The sequence below is a fragment of the Rhea pennata genome, chromosome 2 (genome assembly GCF_028389875.1).
Source record: "Rhea pennata isolate bPtePen1 chromosome 2, bPtePen1.pri, whole genome shotgun sequence".
NCBI classification, from domain to species: Eukaryota; Metazoa; Chordata; class Aves; order Rheiformes; family Rheidae; genus Rhea; species Rhea pennata.
In genome coordinates this window covers 50,919,039-50,940,958 of record NC_084664.1, presented here as the reverse complement: position 1 = coordinate 50,940,958, position 21,920 = coordinate 50,919,039, and the positions used below count along the sequence as shown (strand labels likewise).

Below are 21,920 nucleotides of genomic sequence, written 5' to 3'. Positions count from 1 at the left end.
ACATTGGTATAAATCACTTTGCCTTGTAAGTGTCCTGTATTATGTTTCTGTCTGTTTTGGTACCGTAGAGACAGAATCCTTCTAGTATATTTGTTTCAGTATTTTTGGTTGGTTTTAGTGTTTCTTTTGAATACATCTAAACTGATCTTTTTTCAGTGTTACTGAAAAAGATACTGTTCTCTTGCTTTGTTTTTTATCATGGTTTAGTCCCTCATTGTTCTCTGAAGGGCAATTTATATTTATTGCTTCCATTTGTAAATTGAAAGTTGCTATGAATTCCTGTAGTCTGGTTATCAACATTTCTCTTAGGAGTTTTATCAAACATGTCTGGATAGAGGCAAGATTTTAATGTCCAAACACATATGGTAGAATGTTGAAGATTTTTTTTTTAATACTCTTAAAATTATATATGTGTATATCCCTAGTCCAAAACAGTCTAAATATGTGTGTTTGTGTGTTTATATACAAACAAACTCTCTATATCCATATATAGAGAGATACATAAGTAGAGAAAGAGAGAGTTTGTTTTGGAGTAGTGATTGGGAAGACAAGGGGAAATAGGATGATGCTTCCAAAGAAAAAAGGCAATGAAAGTGTTGATAGACTTTGATGCAGTTACACTGGCAAAGCTCTTTAGTGGACCTTTTTACCAGTGAAAGGAATATTTTTTGCTAGCTTAATAGTTTCTTTTCCAAATAAGTTAGCTGTACTAACTACCGTTCTCTTGGAAGTATGTAATGGATAAGGAAGAGTTTGCTAATACATCTGTCAAAGATGTGATCTTTTTCATAATCTAAACAGGCACTGCTATGCTAGTGAATCTTTGTAGCATTGACCTAGTTTCTGAGAATCCAGGGATGCGACTCTAGGATTCTTTTATCGAATAATACTTCTGACAGTTCTTCAGTCACTTCATTTAACATGTACTTAAAAGAAAAAGAAAACCTGAAAAATAACAGCTTTAAACAATTTGAATGAAAAAGTTTTCCATTGCATTTCATAAATCTCAACCAATGCACGCACGTGCACGCGCGCGCGTACACACACGCGCGCGCACACACACACAGATTTTACTAAAATGATTAAACGCAGTAGCTTTTCAAGTTTAGGTCTTCTGTGTTACAGGTTTTACAAGCATTGTAATGGTATCCTTAGGTACGTGTGAGAAACACAGGGAGGAGAGGAGTAGATACCCAACCTGTATTCTCATGCACATTGGTGGATTTAATATCAGTTATTCTTGTGACTGGGCTAGAGTGGACCTAGGGTAAACAGTCCCTTTCAGTGTTACCACCTTCCTTTGTTGACTCTGATCCCTGGTAAACACTGAAGAGGAAGAGGGGAAGGAGTTATCAGTAGTGTCTGACAAATCCCCTGGGAGGATGGAAGAGGTGAAAAAGATACTGAAACAGCTATTCATTGAATAATTGGGGCAGGTTATAGCAAGGAGCTTCAAAAACCAGCAGATGAGAAGTAAAGAAGATACAGGAGACACTGGGCAGGAGTGTCAGTGCATTTCATCATCACAGATTGGTAAGATTGGAAGGGACCTCTGGAGATCATCTAGTCCAACCCTCAGCGTAGCCCGTACAGGGATTGAACCCGCGACCTTGGCATTAGCAGCACCACGCTGTAACCAGCTGAGCTAAACCTGCCCCCAAAATGCTAATCTATTTGGCTAAGTTCAGTGCTTAGCTTTGCTTGGTGGAAAGGGCGTACAAGTTTAAAACATAGCATACTGTAAACGCTCCTGCTGACCTGAGTTTCTCCCCTACCCCGTTATGATTCAGCATCTTCCCTTGCCCTCAGTCGGTCGTCTGTGGCTTGTTTAAAACACACATCTTTCTTTACTGTGAGTTACGTGAATGAATTAACTACTATGAGAACTTTGAGATTTCTCCTTTTTGTTTACATCCGTAATAACGTCGAATATTGGAGAGTCATATCAGCATATATGCTTATGGCTGTTACGCAGGAGTCTTAGGCATGCAGCTAGGTTTTGCCTCTCACTCCCACAGAATGTGTATCCAGCAGGCTGGAGAAGGTGCTTTAAAGAAACCTCCCCATTTTTCGGCGAATGACTGTCCGTTCCTATGGAAACAGAATAGGCAGCCCAGTGCAAAGCTGTGAAAGCACTTGTGTCTGCTGACTGAGATTTGTAAATATGTTTTCTCTAAGAGAATTTAAACAGGCTCCTGTATTGGAGAGCAGTATAAATTTTGAGACGACGAATTAAGACTTAAGAGGAAACAATAATATCAAGCTTTCTACTTTGTCTCATTCAGGAGATGGAATGATTTGAGTCTGAACTTAAATTGCGTACCTCTATGCAGCCCATGCAGTTCTTCCATTTAATGGCTCTATATGTGCAAAGTGTGATCGGCAGAATATCGTGCTTTTAGTAACACTATTGTGGGAGAGCCGTGTTACAGATGTTAGTTATGTACGTTTTCATAAAGAAATGAAAACAAAGATCCGTAACACAGTTGTTTGTCTGTTTTGCCAGATTACCCCCTTGTTGTTTTTTCTTATTTCCCTTGGCTGTTTTCTTTTTGGCAATACAGTCACTACAGAAGCAGTGACGACAGTATATTGGCAGAGATCACCAACGTGGCACAGGGTGACTACGCGTAGTTCACGAAATATGGAAATCGGTGGTAACTGCCATGTACTTCTACATGATTTTTAAGCCCCTGTATTTTTTTTGTCCTCAGTGCAAATGGTCACAATGTGGCCGTGTGATTTCGCCTGTCATCCTTGATGGCTTGTAATTTTAAATATGAAAATACATTGATCAGTGAGGCACAACTCTAAGGCAGTTCGAGCCTGTGTTATGAAGCAGAGGGCCTCTGCAAGCCCCTATGCTGTTTCCTGAGGTGCTTGTGGGGGATTTTAAATTGTGATGAGCTGGTACTTAAGGGACTTGGTGCCCATGCTCCTGTAAGAGGGCGATTTACTGTCTGCCCGGCTGAGGGTGTGCTGCAGTTGTGTGGCCGTCTGCCTTAGGCAAGAGGAAATAAATTGGGCTGAAGTACTTGCAGTCACTTACTTCTATCATTTTACAGTATCATGCTCTTTCTACTTTCAATATGCCACCTAAAACATTAACGTAGGAATAAAATACAAGCCGGACTTCAGGTTTTAAGCAAGCTTCCGCTTCAGTTTTCATGCTACTGCAAAATACTCCCCGGCATCTGTTGCATGCATGCTTCGGGAAAAAGCAGCTTGCTTTCTTTTAAAGCGTCCAGTAGAGTGGACTGCCAAACTGTCTGTGTCTCTTCTAAACGCCTTCTCTTGCTGTGGATTTCTGTGTGTCACCGTTTCTCAAATGCCTGCCTGAACGGAGGCAGCTGGGTAGCAAACCGGCGCGGTTCCTGCCTTGGTCCCCGCGCCGAAGTTTCGCCTCCGGCTCTGCCGTGTTTCCGCGTGGGGCACAAGGGCGTTTTTGTAAGTGAGACGAAACGGTTGGAGTTTGGTGCGCGCCTTGGTGCGCGTTTGCTTGCGCGGGGCCCTGCGCGCAGGCACGCTGGGTGACAAACAGCGACGTCGCGGCCTGGCCGCGGCGCCGGCGCCCGCCCCTCTCTCAGGGTAATTACGGGAGGGCGCCGCCACCCCGCGCGCCACGTGACCGCGCGGGGGCGGGGCCGGGGGCGGGGCCTCGGGGTGTGCGTGTGCGCGCGTGTGTGCGTGTGTGTGTGTGTGTGGGGCGGGGGGGGGCGCCCGGCTCCCGCCGCCGCCGCTGCTGCTGCTGCCCCGGCGCTGCGCGGCCGCGGCGGGCTGGGCGCTGCGCGGCCGCGACCCTCGGCGCCTTCCGGCGGCTCCATGGCATGATGGCTGTTGGGGACGGTGAGTGCGTGAGGAGGCGCCGCGGGGCCGGCGCCGCCGCCGCCGGGCAGGCCGAGGCCGCGGCCGCGGCGCAGCGCCGCTCGCTCGCTCGCTCGCAGCGAGGTTTGAGCGCATTACGCGCGTTAAGCGCCCTGTGTGGCAGGCTGACATCTTAGCCTGATGCGGTTAGCCTCGGCGGCGGCGCGTCGCTGGCCGGCGGGGCCTGCAGCCGAGGGCTTCCTGGGCGCTGCGCCTCGCAGCTTTAGCCCCCCCCCCCTTTAAAAAAAAATTATTAAGCAACGTACGCGTTTCTGCGGGAGTCTGTGATCTTAATTATTTAAAACAGTGGCAGCGTTGCCAGCGTGCATGTTTATGTTGGCATTAAAATGTTTACTTCTGTCCCAGGGCTACTTGTGTTGGTCAGCGCAGCAAAATAATTTGCCGTGCTGCTTTGTGAGCAAGCATTCATTAACGTTTTTCTTTTTCTTTCTTTTTTTTTTTTTTGGTGAAGAAATAGTAATTCAGTGCATACACAAAATAAGTGACTTGCTTCTAGGACAGGAATATATGTTCAACAAATATGTGGAGTGTTACTACGTTTCACTGTGCAGTGTGTTGTTACACAAACCAATGGGAAGTAGGTCAGTAATGCAATATGGTCCAAGACGTCTATGTTTTGATTAGAAACCGGATATAAGTTTTATTTTTATCGCGTCCCTTGGTTTTGCATGGCAGGCAGTTTCTTCTCTGAGCTTCATAACTTGAGGACTTTCTATATAAGTGTTATTATTTTCAGTGAAACTTGAGAAGTGTTCATTTGACATGCAGGAGGTTTAACGATGTAGTGGGAGGGCTATGCCTTCCCAAACGATTGTGTGTATAATGATAGTGTTAAAGATGATCTTAAAAATGTACTTAGAAGATTAAAATCAATCTTGTATCTGAATTTGCTAAAGCGCTGGTTTAAGTGTCCTGAAAAAGACCTCATTTAGGGCATCCTAAAAATTACATTTGTATCCTCTTTATACCTATATCTTTCTATCTATCTATATTTGAAGCTGAAAAAGAGATAATCAGTGTGACCAGAGTTGTAAAAATGAGGTTGGGCTCTGTGGTTTAAACAAAATCAGGCAGTTTTCTGGTATTTTGTATTTTTGTTTGTCATCAGCAAGATACAAAAGGCCATTGCTTTTATGGTACTGAACATATAGTACACTCTTTCTCATTGAGGTTCTCTGTGAATATTTTTATTCTTATTTGTTTTCTGTGAAGCAACATGGTTCTCCATGGCGTAAACAAGGATTGTGGTAACTTGCAGATAAAGGATGCAAGCTGCAGCATGTTAACAAAAAAATGTATTCCCTAGACAAGGCCATACGATTTTTGTGGTTCTTTGATGGTTGCGGTTTATAAAGTGAGGGTGGTTGCAGAGTTTTATTCCGTATAATTTAATTCATCATTAACAAAGGCACTAAGAGCAAAGTACTGTTCAGGCAGTCAGCTGACATTCTGTGTAGGAGCTTTGAGCAATAATGCCAGATACAATTAACAGTGTGTAGGATGATTATGTAGCTGTTGGTCTCTCTTAAAACTACTGCTTACCACATTTAGAAGGAATTCAGTCCTTTGACGTTGTATTATGAAATTTTTAGGCAAAACAACTTTGAAAACATATTAAGGAAACTTTTTGATTGTTTTCAGAATTTAAATGTGACTTTGGCCATTTTCTGTTAGATTCCTGTTTTGTAAATATCCTGTATATCCTCCTAGTGTGCAACACACTATGGAAGAAATGAAATGTTTTAAGTTAGTGATTCTGTAGCATTTGAGAAATGTCTTTTCATGACAAAGTGACAGTTCATTATGGCCAGTATGTATGTTTAACTAACTGTTAGTGGGAATATACTAATGTGATGGAAGACCTTACATAGATACTTCAGAGAACAGTTTTTCGTTTATTTTACTTGATTTGCTTACTTAACAAACTATAATACATGCATTTAGCCTAGATGCATGGAATATGTATAAAAACACTGTGTAGTGGTAATGATTTAAGCATTTAATCTAGAATGCAAGACAGACTGGCTTACTGTAACTTTTGGCCTTTTTTAGTTTTCTTGTGCTCAAGCAGAAATGTAAGTAAAATTTACTTACATTTTGAATCTTAATCTGGTATCTTCAGTAAAGACTAAAGGGAAGAGCCGAGTTCTCAGTCTAGTCTGTATTATTTGTCTCGCAGTTTCCAATCTTTTGTTTGAAGAATGTAAAGGGAAAAAATTGGATTGCGTTTGTGGACCAACAAACAATTGAACTGGTTACTTGTGCTGCATCGAGTGCATGCCAGCCTGAAAGCATTCTGTAGCTTATTTTTGAAGTTGTTTCACGTATTTCCATGAATGTTTCTGTGTTTGATCTGCAAGTTTTATTCTGAGCCTGCTTTGCAAACTTAGTCAAGAACAGTTCTTGGCTGTGAATTTCTTGCTCCTTGAATCAGATAATGCATTTCTGCACTTATCCGCTGATAACCAGATTAGAGTGTTTAGGAGGTAGGTAACGTAACTGCAGTGTGCTACATCACATCCTACGTTTTCTTCATAGTTTGTAATTCAGTGGCTTCCATCGTTAATTTGTCATGTTGTTGTCAATCAGTGCTGTGCTATGCTGCGTTGTTGTTTCATAGGTAAGGGATTGTCTTGCCCTCAGTGGACCAAGGTGATTAGAATAAGAATGAAATTATCTGCGTAAAACTAGGAGGGGGCGTGAAGGGAAGATTAGATGCTGATTTTCTTCAGATACGATAAACGTTACAGTACCAGACGTAGGCTATTTGAGGGCTATCTAAAAGCGTATAATCAGCTTTGTAAGAGGACATATTTGGTGCACACATTTGCTGTGTTAGTTTATATTGTGTGCTATTGTAGATCTAACTCATTTGTCTATGACTCCCTTCTTTGTTATTCTTATCGGTGGATTTTCAGTTAAATGCCATCCAATTTAATGAAGTCTCGTGACTTTAAACGCTTGTCATTTTTCAGATGATGAAGTGGGTGCAACTGATTTATGAGTAGAAAATATGTTTATATCTTACTACATATGCATGACAAATTATGGCTTTTGTCTGCTTTCAAAATATTTCATTAATGTATGCATGGTCCTAGAGTACAAGAACAATTATTTTCCATTCCCTGATGATGTTCTGAGCAGAAGACTGTCTTAAGTCTTTAATCTGATTAGTACTTTCTGTAAAATACGAGTGCTGTACAGCTTTAATGTTTTACTTTTGACTGAAAAAAATTGGACATACTGAAGGTACAGAGTCTTCAGGGATGTTGGAGGTGGTTTGATTTTAAAAATAAACAAAAAACTCCACAACAACAACACCCCCCCCCAAACAAACAAAAAACAAAATAACCCTTTGACAAAGTGTATTTACATATATTACGTATTTACATATATATTTCTGAGTTTCTCTAAGAATAGGTCATTTCCTGTAGGAGGAAGGAGGCCTTCTAAACTCTCATCATCTAGCAAATGATGGTAATAGAACAGTTGCTACACTAGCCTAGAATTTGAACAAGATACAGCTGTGGTACACAGTACCATCCAGAGCTCACTTCCTGAAAAAATATTAGAGACAGCAGTAGAAGGTTTTTCTCGGGAATAGAAATGCATCACATGTTTTTTCTCGTGTTGTTCTTTAAGCCTGTCTCTTTTGGATGTTTTTTTTAATTTCTCATTGTGTTTTTAAAAAGATAACTGCATCTGCACTGATGCCTTTCCCTCTAATTTTTCCCTGCCTCACTTCTGTTGTTAGCAGTTGGTAGGTGCATTGATTTAGGAAATGGCTTTACTCACTGAGTCTAAGAGCTGTAGGACAGATACTGTAATGTGGAATTTGATTGCTCGTCTGAAACAAACCAGTGCAAAGCTTCTTTCCACTGGAAGGTCATGTGGTAATCTCATAGTGATTAAAACATAGGTTCTTAGTAGCTTTTTTGTCTATAAGGTACATGGATCATTGCCAGCAGCAGTAAAAACACGGTGGAGCAGTGAAACAACCGCAGGAGAGGGAGGCAAAGCAATTGCTCTCTGAAAGGAACAGGTGCTGTTCAGAAAACAGATGAACCTAGCAATGTTCAGCACTGATTTGAATTTTATTTTTCTAGAAAGTATGTAACTCAGAGAAAACAAAACTATAAACTTATGAAAAATATGTAGTTATTTTCTCCAAACCGGCATGAGTTCTTGAGTGAGATCTACATTTGATTTCACTATTCTAGAATGATAGTGAAAAGTAGGTTTTGCCTTCCAGTTTCTAAATGACTTTTTTTTTTTTTTTTTTTTTTTTTTTTTTTTTTTTTTTTTTTTTTTTTTTTTTAAGATATGTTTTGAACTAAGCTTTAGAAATGCCAACAGCCCAAGGAGAAATATAAAATTCAGTAAGGATTTTCTTTGACAGACATTGCAGGATTTTTTTGCCTTTCTAATTAGATATTTGCATTCCAAATTGATGTTGCTTTGTTATCTAAGGAATCCAAGGAGTTCTTACAGCCTCTTACTGTTGTATGTTATTTTTAACAACGTTTTATGTATAGTAATAAATACTGGTTAGAAAATAATCTGTAGTGGGTTCATTTGCAATATCTTTAGAAGTGAAGGTTCTGTGATAGTATTAATTTGAATAAAACTAAGGTATGAAGAACAGAATTTACTAAAAATTTGAATTTAGGAGTGTGCATAAGCAACAAGATTTTCAGTAACTGGTTTAATAGTTCTGTGATACTTTTGCATGTATTTAATTCATGTTTTAAAAATCCTACTGCTAAGCTAAAAAAACCTTTAAAATTCTGGAAATTATTAATAGTTGGATTGGGGGAGGTGAAGAGAAGGGATGAAAATGTAGAGTAAAAGTTGTTAACAGCCTTCAGGAGTCATTTATAGTCTTTTGCTTCCATAGGATGTCAGGGCTCCATGATGTTCCTGGGCCACCAAAACACTTTTAGTATAGATGGATTTATATTTGTAAAAATACACTTTTACCATAGTTTATTCTGTATGTTGACCTGTAAAATCCTTTGTTCTCTATTGCTATATGGAAAAGCTTTGCTATTGAACTTCAGTGTCAAATGCCCTTCTGTGTAGATCATTTGATCTAAAATCCGTTTACAGAGTTGAGTTGATTTTGCACGCCTATTTAGAAACACTGAAGGAAGTATGTATTATTCTGGGATTGCATGATGGTCTGATGTCCTCCCTTAGAGAAATGACAGCTATTAAACACTGCTTGGATATCTTCCAGGCACACTTCAAATTTTCCAGATCTGATGATGTTTGTGTGTTTGTATTTTTCTTCCACTTTGAGAAGAGTCTGTGCTAGTAAAACTTAAGATTTGTCACCTATAGTGAAGTTGCAGCATTGAGACTAAATTGAAGGAGGACAGATGGCCATAATTTCTTAACCTCCACTTCTGAATATGGCAGGTGGAAAACAGGTTGGCCAATGAGCTCAAAAACCATTAACAACCCTTTCTGTTCCCTGCTGCGGTATTCATTTTTTTCGTGTTCAGAGGTAAACATTAAGTATTTCCTAAGTTGTGAACTACAGTTAAGTTAAATTTAGAAAAACAATTTTTTTTCTATATCTCATGTAGAAAAAGTGCATGTTCATGTTAGACTTGCACTTTCTGCTTTTATGGGCTGTTTTATTTGTGAAGGTGCTTTACTGTTTTAAAACGTATATTAAATTTAACACAAGTTGGCCAGGTTAAAAAGTAATGCAGCGTTCACTAGTAAGATCACTTCTCTGATCTAAAAAAAGTTGATCATTGTTGTCAACCTTTAGTAGTAAATCACTGTTTGTAAACATTTGTTGCATACTACATAACAGTTGGTATACGTGATAGCAAAGTGCCATATAATATATGAACATGATACTTAAATCTGCCTCTGTCACCTTTGCTGTATTCCTCATGACGCATTCCTAGTTTGAAAATCAAAGGATTTAAATGCTTGGGTATTTCTTTCTCTATGAATGAGCTATATATTGAAAACACCAAAAATTATTTCTTCCTTGATGGATACCAGTTGTTTGCTTGACTTAACTACAGCTAATGAAATTATGATCTTTTCGTCTCACAGTTCTTTAAGTACATGGATAATTTTGATCATGTTATTGTAAATTTCTGCAAATTAGATTCTAATTCAGAATGCCTTTTCATATTAATATATTTGTTTTTAAAATAGATTTAGATTCACTGAAGAAAATACTAGTACTATTGAGAATAGGATGCTCTGTGCACAAGCCAAAGAAATTTGTGAAGATAGAAATAATTAAACTGCTGGAGACTAGGTAATGAAACCAGACATACTGAGGGAAGCCTAGCTGTGAAATTGTAGAGCATCTTAAAGATGAATAACAAAGGTTTATACTTCAAGAAAATATTTGAAGTGGTAGCTTTCTTTGGAGGATGGCTGGCAACTGCAGTGAAGGTATTATGCCAGAAAGCAGGCCTATATTCTGGCCTGCTGTAACAGTAAAACTGTAACTTTGAATATAAGATTGGTGCTCTTTTTTCTGCTATTTCACTATTCTCATAAATTTACTAGGGATCAAGAAAGTCAAGATTCTCTTCAAACATTGCATTTTTTTTTGGGGGGGGGGGTTATTGCTATTTTAAAATAATCTAATTCCTTTATGATCAGTGGCTCCATAGAGAGACTTCCACAGGAATACTTGTGTGTTCATTTACCAGAGGTCTTTGACTGTTACTGCCCTTCTCAGCTTTCCCTCTGTTTCATAGGAGAGCAAAACACCTGTGCAAAAGTGGATTTACTTTACTTTGTGTTACAACAGAGGAGTATTGCCATGAGTTACTGTATCACAGCTAATGAGTACAGCCTACTGTGTGTTTAAGTTGGCAGAAATTATTCATCTCTGGTTTTCTGTGCAAGTCCTGTTGGTGTGTTTTAGTGTTTTTTCTCCTCCCCTCCTTTTTCCAAAAAGACGATACCATTACCTTGTAGTATTTCAGCACTGAATGTACTGTAGTGTGACCCAAACAGGTTGTGGCCTTTAGGCAATAACATAGTAAAAATGTTAAAAGAACATTTATTTTTCACCTTGCTGTTTGATTGCAATTAGATGGTAGTTTATCATAAATTCTAGAGACTCTGGCTATCCTTTTTTCTTCCTTTTGCTGGTAAAACTGTGCTTTGATTAATAAGAAGTTATAGCCTGTCAGTTGTTGATTCAGGAGTTTATTGAATGTGCCTGAGGAAAGCCGTAATGGAGTGAACTTGATTTCTAAAGTATAGTAATATTGACAGCATCCCTGGTTTTCAGTTAGTGCTCTGAGTAACATTTGGGAAATGCAGAACAAGGGAAAGCTCAACTGAAAGGTAAATAATTCAAAACTGACTTAAAGGAAATACTTTTTTATAAATCCAATTGGACTGTGAAACTCACTTTACAGGTTTTGTAAAGGTCATGAGAATAATAAGATTTGCAGAAACTATCTTCAACTGTAATAAGTAATGCTAAAAAATAGAAAATACCATGTACTTTCATTTAAAGGCAGTATTTCAGAACTAGAAATTGGGGTGAAGCTTTGATTAGAAGAGGAATTAGCTCTATTGATTATTTTGGCTTTTTCAGCCTTGTCTGAAACGTATTTAAATCCTGTCTTTCAGACAGACTATAGAATTAGATGGATTTTAAGACTAGCTTTTCTAAATCAGACTTGCAACTCCAAGGTGGATTTTTTTCAGAGCTGTCAGAAGAGGTAACGCTATTAGTATGTTTGCCAAAATAAACTGTTAAAAATTGTCAAAATCTGTTTTCCACTGTAGTTATGTGACTTGAGCTGAATAGTTGTTTCTGTTAATTTGCTATTGCAAATTAACCAAAGGAAGAAAATGTAAATGACTTTGCTATGTGAAATTTTGAACAATGCTTGAATATGAGATTGCTTGTTTTAATTGATTTGAAAAATAGAGCCATTTCTAATTGTACTGGTGAAGGAAAAGTTTGTATTAGGGTTTTAAAATGTATGTGTTATCAGTTCACGTGATTTATAATCACAAGGATGGGAAGGCAGAGTATATACTTTGGACACTTATATAGAATGAAGGTGCAAAAGTGTTTTCAATTTGACCTTTCTGCATTTTCTCCCTTTTTCTGTCTGCTGCTGTAATCTCAGCAGTGGTTCAAAGAACAGTTTGCGAATATTTCTCTTCCCTCTCCCCATTTTCTTGTTTTGGAATAATGCAACAGAGGCATCCAGGGTAGCTTTTACTACTTTATTTTTATTTGATACATCCATTTCAGCATGACCTGAAAAAGAAAAGAGAAACAAAAGTGACAATGGGAAGAAATGGAACATTCAAATGAAAATTAACAATATATGACTCTTTATTCTGCTGTTCATGGGGTCAGGGAAAATATTACTGAAATGACATTGTATTTTTCCTGAAAGAAATATTTTTCTGAATACATTCTTCCTTGGAGCTGTTGAGGGAATTGGATAAATTATTAGTATCATTAGACAGTACTGGAAGAAATGTGGATAATTACGTGCTATTGTTACCCCTAAATATTTCTTTTGTAAATGTGTCTATCAGGTCCTGTCTTCTTGTGTTTTCTTTTGCCTTATTCCTTTAGATTCCTGTTCTATATTAAAAAAAAAAAAAAAAAAAAGCTAGCATGATCCTCTTTCACTGTGCAGTACTTGATGGATGAAATGCAGGAAAGATGCACTTTGTATAATCTTGTTGGAAAATTTGAGGAATGTTATCAGAGAATGACTGCAGAGCAAACAGGAATTTGAGACTGGATCAAAAGCATATTTTTAATTGGTAAATACTTGCCTCCCTCCTGTAACTGTCTGGACTGGGGTTTTCCATACTTGTGGGTGCTTTTTTTTTTTTTTTTTTTTTTTTTTTTTTTTAATGACATACTAATCCACAGGAACTACCTGAAAAACTAGCATGACAAATGTATTTAGCTTCAGAATCAGCTTTTATACATTGTATCTTTTTGAACACAGTGGTGTTACTTAGCTACTGTTGTCATTGGTATGTCCTTACATTTGGTTTCTTTTGCTCACTTGCTCTCATTGCCGAGATTATGGTGGAGATAGGAACCCCTTGAGGCAGCAGTTTGAGATTTTGCTTGTGAGCATCAGGTATGTTGCACAAGACAGTTCAACTGTTCATCAGCACTAAATCGTAGGTACAGTTGCCACCATCAAGAATGCAAAGAGAAACAGAGCACTTGCCATGAAATAGTTAAATCCATTAGTAAGTGTCGTCTTGTAACTTCAGTCACTATACTCAGTCTTCTGCTGAAGAGCCGTGCTCCAGCCTTGGAGGCTTGTTCTTGAACAAGAATTTGGGTGCTAGTGGTTCAAGATACTCTGCGGTCTGTGGTACAGCGAGAACATCCAGGGGTTATGCTTTTATGTTACCTATAAAGCATTTTGGGTGTGATTCAGCTGCCCCAAGCATAGGCATCAGATGCCATGTGAGATGCCCTACACTGTCTGCGTTAGCCATGCAGAGCAGACAGGTAGGACACAGGACCTCCAGGAGATCTGTGCCTTTCTGGAATATCAACTGGAGGCCAGACAGGATACTTTGGACTATTTGTACTGGTTTTAGATGACTGTGAATTGGCAACTGAATCAGAAAATCCCTTTGCAGGGAATGCTTGATGTGTAAGGGATAAAGCACTCATTGAATAATGTGGGACATTGGCACGAAGGATGGATTAGAAGGATCAGCAAACTTGATGCGTCTGTGGTGCTTGCAGCTTCATTTTCATGCTTGAGATAAATTGTTGTAGGCTGCACCAGTTCATCTGGAATTGAACTAAGATCCTGTCCCAGATGCTCCACATAATTGATGCAGTCTGTGTTTGTAAATCACTGGAGATTGGTGATTGGCATCTCAGTAGGCACAAGATGTAGGAGTGACTTGGGAAATGTAAGGAGTTCATCTACTTGTCGTTGTTTTGCTTAGGCACAGTTTTGCAATAATGTCTTGTCATTATAAATAGTTTGTGGTGTAAAAGAGGAACTGTTAGCAACAGTTCAAAAAACATTCAATGTCTGTTAGCGTTACTGGAAGGGAAAATTGATATAGCAAGGGTATATTTTGTCAAAGTTTAGAAGTAGTTTTGGTAAAATATTGTGCCCTGTGATTTGATGACTGTCATTCTACTAGAATACTTCATGGTGGTAGTCAAGACCCTAGTATGTTAGGTATGTTAGATCCTGATACTAGCCTTTCCTTTGCCTTTAAACTCAGCTTCTGTTCAGTGTTTACTGCATGTGATCCTTCCCTGCCCCCCCCCCCCCAGCGTTACTTAGGGATGTGCATAACATCTTCTGAGCACCAGTAGAATATGGATACTCTATTTCCACTGACATGCAGATGATACTGTCTTTCCCTACCCCCTGTCATTGACTGACTTACAAAATGTTAAATATTAAATGTCATGTTGATTTTATAATTCTTAAGAATCAACTGAAGGATGCAATTGTGGTAGCAATAAATATTTTAGCCATAAAATATTTTTCTCTCTAGGTAAGTTGTGTATCCTGTTCTATTCATCTAAAGATGAATATCTTTAAAAACAGATATTGTGTATGTCTAATCTGGCCCCCAAGAGCAAGACAGACTGATATCACCGATCTGTTAATGTTTTTAGTTACTGTTAGTTCAGTAGTCTTTGCTGTAGTTCAAAATTTTGGTTTGTGTTTCAATCAGTATTTCCAATTGGACACAGTGTTCAGGTTTAATTTTAGAATAATTCTGTTAAACTCTAGGCTATGAAACTTTGTTAAACTCTAGGGCCTGATGTGTGTCCTTTTAAATCCAAAAAAACTTCAAACACCGGTGGTATTTTCTATTGACTTCCTGAAATCTATTTTGTAGAAATGTACAGCACTTTATAGGTGCCACATAACTTACTATATAGTATGTGCAGAAAGATCTACCATGTGTATCTTTTTCTTCTCCTGGACAGAAGATAAACCTTCTAATACTTGGAAGTTGAATTTTGCCTTTCTGAATATAAGAATGACTTTTTTGAATTTTTGCTTTTTGTTTTTCTACTTGGAATTTTTTTCATCTAGGAAAGAAATTGTATCAAAAGTAGGAGCATTGGCTGCTCATTAGCGTTTTTTTGGGAGTACTAAATTCTAAGCTTTTTTGTGGGGTATGCTTACCTCCAGTATTCTTCTTATCCATTGTACTTCAAAATGAAGAGTAGGAGAACAGATGTGTGGGATTTAACTGAGATTGAGTCTCTCATTACTTGTTTTTTTTCATTTAAAATATTTTGTACATTGCTAGCAATTTATGTGGCTTCTTTATTCCAGTGTTTGGTAACTTGGAAACTTGTTTTTTGGATAGTATTTTCTCAGCCATAAGGTACATTTGGGTGTGCAAAGTTTGATACTTTGAGAGTGTGTGGCTTTAAAATTTATTTTATTTTATTTTTTAATTCTAGTTATTTGGCTCAAAGCCAATCCAGAATGAAAAATTTACATTCTTCAAATAGGTTTTGCTTGAAAACGTCAATTACATTTAGCTTGCATTGTAGAAATAGATTTCATTTGCAAATGAAATCTGCTTTTTAGTCCTACTTTGAGCCTGACAATGTGACAAAGTCAGGAGCTTCAGCTGTATTCCATAGGCTAAATAAAGGCATTACAGTATACAGGTTCAGCTCAGTTGGCTTTAGTGGAATCACACCTTGATTATACTCTGTGGAACAACAGTTACATCTTGAAGTGGAGTTCTGCGTACTGAAGTATGTGGAAATGCTTTTATATTTATAAAAGATTAAAACACATGAGTGAGAACACATGGAATGTACATAGTACTTGAAGCAAATAATGCTTCTTTTTCGTGAACTTCTGTAAGTATAGGCTTCAGGTTTCAGATCTTTACAAATACTGTTGTTCCTCTTTCTGAGAATGAACTGTCCCTGAAGATCAGCTGGGATTCTGTTGTTAATAAGGCCTAGGGAAATGCACATGTAAAGGCCCAGTAGGGTGGAGAAAATTTCTAGTTCCTGTTAAAGATGGCACAAAATTTTCCCGCTCTGGTTTATAGACTCTTTGCTGTTATCAAATTGAGAAGAAGAGTTTAAAGATAAAGTTTTAAAGGATTAAAATAACCTATTAATCACCTATTAATCTCATATATTTATGGGATTGTGCTGTAACTTTGGAGCATTTTTAGTGAATGTCTCTTAATTTTTAAATTTTTTTGATATACAGATTAGGAAAAAAGTTTAATTAAGAACACCTGTGTATCGGTGCTTATTAAGATCAATTTTGTAAGCTGGAATAGAACTTTTATGGTATTATCTCTCAAATACTTGTAAATGCATATTTTTAAAAATCAACTGAAATTGATTTTGAAAAGCTAGATTTTATGTGGACTACGAAAAACTATTTTGCACTGTAGGTTTCTAACCTAGTGTCGACAGCGTTCTTGACAAAATCTAGACTTTAACTAGGCAAAATAATTTGATAGTATTACTAAAACCATTGTTTAATATATTGTCCTAGAATTTGCACAAAATCTCAGTAGCTAAAAAAAAGTGTGGATTTGTGCTTTGTTAAAATTCTGTTTCAGCATTTTTAAGTTGAGCCAGAAACTTCTACAGTTCTCCACTTTGAGTCTTCCTTCATAAGGAATAGTGTGATCAGAATACAATTAATTTATATGACCCTTTGGATCACAGAGTGTACTCTTGGGATTTTGGGGACGTGGTGGGGGGTGTATGTGCATGTGTGTTTGGTATTTTTGCACAAATGAGCATTTGAAACACTTTTTAAAATTGCACTACAAATAACTTTATTTTTTAAAAGGCCTCTTATACAATATTTGCATATCAAATGCTGCATTGTAGTGCTGTTGGATAGCAATGTGAAAGTATAGCCTGTTTCATTAGCAAAACCCCCAAAAATGCAACAGCAAAATATATTTTTATTTATTTGAAAAGCATATTTTTGTGATAGCACATGAATGTGCTGCTGCTCTTCTGTTCATGCCATTTGAAAATGTACCTTTATGCTATTTTAAAATTACCTGTAGCATTGTATCCTAGACACTGACCGTACTGCTTACATTTCTTTTATGGTGTTTAGCTTATTATGCTTAGCGTTGCGTTCGGCTTCCCCTGTCCAAAAATGCTGATGTCTCGTTACATTTTTAAGGCAGGAGGAGTGGAAGCAGCAGGTCTGGCAGTGTATCCTCCCCCAGCCCCTGTGCTGTGAGAGTGCGGTTTCCATGGCGACGGAGGGACTAGTGGGGGGGGCTCGGGGCCTTTTCCCGGATTCTGGGAGTTTACGTATCCGAACGCAAATATTTTTTGTAACATTCTCTTTAAAAATTGGTGTTTGAAGGAAGGAAATAATATTAGCAAAAATTCACAAGAAACATCTGGATGTTTCATGTGTTTTCTGTTTCCTTTCTAATTCGCAAGGATTTGTTAGTGCAACACCCAGCTTTCTGCTAGTGCTAGGGAAATTTATTAGGTACAACACCAGTGATGTCTGACGTGTTATATGTGGGGTGGTTTAGTGTTTGATGTTGCTGTAAATGCTGTTGGAAAAATAACCTTGCTTTAACATTTTAATGAAAGCTGCTTTCCTTTGGGAGGCTATATTATTAAATATAGGTGATGTTTTATTGGGAACAAGTTCTGCATAAGCAAAGGGTAAATAACGAGCCACCAAGAGATGACAAAAGTCTGCAATTATTTTATTTTATTTGTTTTAGAAATGACAGGTTTTGGGGAAGGAAATATGCTAAATTAGTCTTTACTGTAGAGCAGCTGTGTCTCAGCCTCACCCATTTTATTTATCATAGGAACTACAGGCTGAATCTTTTTTCTTTTTTTTAATGTTCAGGCTTATAGGTGGGTAAATCTTTCTTGGGCTGAATAGCAGGTACATTCTACTGTTGAATTATACCTCTTTTTCTTTTAAGGCTGAATATTTTGTAATGAGAATATTTTAACTAGTCACTAGAGACGAATATCTTTCTTGATTAAAAATACACAAACCTTGAATTACAGCAGAGAGGAGGACAAGCACTGAAGCATTTTCTACCCATAATATATACATATACACACACACACATTTTATATATATATAATGAAGAATTGGCATTGTGGCAAATATCCTGTGTGGGAATGGATTTATTTGCATGCAGGATTTTCACCTTTCCCTCTGGCCGCGGCTCGCACAAGATGATGTCACCTTGCAGCTCATTGGCTGCGGCGGCACCTAGTGCAGGGAAGAGAGAGGAAAGATGCCGGCACAAATCTCAGTGGTGCATCTATGGTGCTCGCTAGCAGGTTTTGCTAGAATCTTGGCTTGGTATTGAGGATTCACTGCGTGTGGCCATGTGAAGTGCTGGGTCCGACCTAGGGCGAGGGGATTTAAGAGCCATCAGAGGAATGAGGCGGCTGATCTGCAAGCGAATCTGTGATTGTAAGTTGCAAAATCTGGGTGGAAGGAAAGAGACAGGGAGTGCTGGTAGACACATTGTGGGAGGATGTGTAGCAGAAAATGCATGCATGAGTAGAAGAAAAGGGAGAAGCATTTGTCTGTGGTAGACTGGAATGACTGAAAATTATATTAAGGGCTTTCCTTTAGGGAAAATATTCAGAAATGAGCAAAAATATTTGTTTGATCTTTGCAAAGATATTTCCCCTTTGTAGGAATGAATGTGCAGGATTCATTTATGTTTAGTTTTACAGGGGCTAATTATGAAGACAAAGCTCTTGTTTTATAATAACGTACTAAGTAAAAAATGTTATTTATTTCTGGTTGTCATTTTACTCCCAGGTTGTAGACAGAGGGCAAAATAATTGGTATTTATTTTTATGTATTCACTTTGTCAGTTTCTCTGAAATATGAAACAGAATAATCGATTAGAAAACAAATATGCATCTATTCTAATAGTTGTATTCTTATGAATCTGTCCCTTTCTAGATAAAAGCTTTGATGATGAAGAGTCAGTGGATGGAAATAGGCCATCATCAGCTGCTTCAGCCTTCAAGGTTCCTGCACCTAAAAAGCCAGGAAATCCTTCAAACAGTGCAAGAAAGCCGGGTTCAGCTGGTGGGCCTAAGGTTGGAGGTAATGTAAAGCTATTCAAACTGATAGGTGTTTCCAGAAACCTTACCAGATCAGGCACAAACCAGAGAACTTCAGAAGGTGATGTTTAATTCATGACTGCAGTATTTTTGCAGAACTGAAAACTGTAAGGAACCTTGTTTTGTGTAATTATTCATACGTAAAGGTGTGTGCGCGTTAGTCTGTCTTTGTGATTGTAAAGGCCTCTAGTGTTACAAATGAACTGAACATCTGGAGATAATTGTATTGATGAAATGAATACATAGGTGGCTCTTTGATGGAATCCACAAATCACTTACTGTTTAAATTTAATGTGTTGTGAAATTCTTTAGTAGATCTGTAGAGGTAGAATTTTTACTGTTAGATCTGTACCTTTTCACATGGCTAATAAGGGCTAGCCATCACTATGTAACTCAGAGGTATTTATTACTCTGGAATGACTTGTGTTACTCCTTAAACTGTCAGAGGATTGTGAAATCAGTTGCCAAAAGATAAAAACAAGGGCCAAAACCCTTGCTAGGATTTTTTTTGTATGGTAGACTTTAAACCAGTATAAAGATGATGTTTACTAATTATAATCTTTGAATGCGGAAATCTGCATTCATATTCATAGACTTGCTTTGTCTTGGTTCATTCCAGCTATAAATTTAAGATCCAGTGAGAAACATTATCATTGACTGGGGAAGGGGCCTAAAAAGAGCTAACAAAAGCAACTTTGCTGCTAAAGCAACAGCTTTTTGTTAATCAGCCATGTACATATTCAGAAAAATATATAATTAAGTGGAATTATACCATGGCTCAGGTATGACTTTTTTATGAATATTTGATTCTTTCAATTAGGGATTTTTGTCAGAGTAATTTTTTCATGATCCTACTCATGTAATGTTCTCTTATGTGAATTGCATAGGAAAGATGAAATTTGAACTAACATGTAGATGCCAGAGGAGATTCATCATGCGTATCAATAAGATATAACTAATGTTTTATTTTGATAATTTATTGCTTCTCTAATGTGACTTTCAGACTTCCTAATAAATTGAGAAGATACCTATAGAGTGGTATCCACACTGCTATAATGCAACTCACGCTTGATACCAGTATATATTAGGAAGTACCACCTAAAAGACTTCGTAAGAGTGGTTACTTATCTCTCGAAATTGATTCTTAGTATTTTTTTTTTTAATTTAGTTGTGGATCTCTTAGCTTGAAGTGTGAGGTTCACTCTTCATAATGTAAGAATAGTTGATGTGCTGCTTTAATAGTATTTTATTGAGCATAAATACTTAATATAAATATTTTTACATGCTGACTTTTCCAAGCTCTGCAGTAAAAATATGGAAATAGAGAAGGAGGGAAGGAAAATAAACTTATAAAACAGTTGAGTATTTATTTTATCTAAAAAAAATCAATAGTTAAGAAGATACTTAAATTCAAAAAAAAAGATATTTTCTTCCTTTCCCTTCTTTCCCTTCCTTTAAAAACATAAAATGAAGCCATACAGAGAATAAAGGCAAGGTAGAGCTATTTCACAAAATCTAAGCATGCTACAAATACAGCATTTTGGTCATTCTTTGCTTTATACCTTCTCTTTTCAGCTCTGGAGAAAATGTGTTCATGTCTGCATTCATTTCATGTGTGCATCTGTCTTCCCTCTTTCTATTCTACTAGCATGCCTATTGTCAACATTTTGAAAATTTAGAATTATGTTTTACTGTCTGTACCTGTATAATGTTGATCATGGTTTTCTTTGAATGGTTATCCATATTATATATGGATTATATATACAGGGTAATTTTACATACTGTACCTGACCATGAAGGATTTTTGCCTTAAGATTTCATAGCAAATATGGTATACCTTTTGCCCTTCATTCAAGGGATTTAAAGGTGGAATTTTGATTTCCAGTCTTGTGCTGTTCTCAACTACCTATACTTTTCCTCTTACTGTCTACCAAGGAACACTTTCAGACCCATTATTCTACTTCATGTACAGATTTCTTTCCATTACATATAACTCTGTGCTTCTTAATATATTGGGGCTTTTTCTATCAAGTTTTCTTTGCTTGAACTGATCCTCATTTTTTTTCTTTTGATATTTACCATATGAAAACAAGGCTTTTACCTGTTTTTTTTCTTTTTAGCAGCCAGTTTTGTTTTGTTTTACTGATGCTGATTATTATTTGTATCTTTTAGTGTTTTTTTTTCCCTGTGTCCATGCTTTGCTTTCTAGTGTTTAAACTAATTCTATCTGGTAACAAGCTAGTAAACACTTTAGCAGATGGAGATGTTAAATGTCTGTATATCTAAGTGGGCATCACATTCCTGCATCTCCCAGCCTTATAAAAAGCAGTAGGGTAGGTGCCAAATACAGAAAAGGGTGTGACTTTACTGATTTGTTTAAGAAATGTAAGACAGGAGTTTCCCATGACATTATCTAAACCATAGTGCTAAGTTCAGAGAAGACTCCCTGTGGAGTTAAGCTCCGTAGAGGCATAGGCTATGGTTCTCTGGAGTGAAGCTCCACTCCATAGAGATCTGTGGTTTGTGGCTCTTTGAGGAGTCCTCTTAGGGCATTTTTTTTCTGCTCATCTTCAGACTTTGTGGCTCAGTGGAACAAATTTTGGCCGTTCACATCCACTTTCTTCAGGGTCTGCTTTGGAAGTGCTTAAAGGATGCTTGAGATTTTCTGCAGCTTCAACATTACCAGCATTATGGAACAGATGTGTGCTTCTGGAAGTTTTCTGTTCTTACTGATTTATTGAAGTTCTGTCACATCTTGCAGCTCCAGCTCCTGCCCACCACTGCATTTCAAGCTTGTGATCAACAGAAATGTGATCTCTTTACCTTTCTTTCATAAGCTCTGGCTGCAGGTGCTTCAGGCCCATAGCTACTCACTTTCCAATTCTGTCATCTGTGGAATTTGCTTATTTAAGGG

At 37.6% G+C, this 21,920-nt stretch overlaps 1 protein-coding gene across 11 annotated transcripts in view; it reads left to right on the top strand.

Moving 5' to 3' along the window:
- CLASP2 (cytoplasmic linker associated protein 2) overlaps positions 1 to 21,920 on the top strand; it is a 145,023-nt gene that overhangs the window by 37,563 nt on the left and 85,540 nt on the right. For 10 of the 11 annotated variants that reach the window (XM_062569487.1, XM_062569484.1, XM_062569486.1 and 7 more), the window contains exon 8: positions 18,843 to 18,989. In XM_062569487.1, the coding sequence (XP_062425471.1) occupies positions 18,843 to 18,989 (147 nt within the window). Of the gene's footprint in view, positions 1 to 3,780; positions 3,847 to 18,842; positions 18,990 to 21,920 lie in introns of those variants that run through there. The other variant, XM_062569490.1, reaches the window with a different exon arrangement.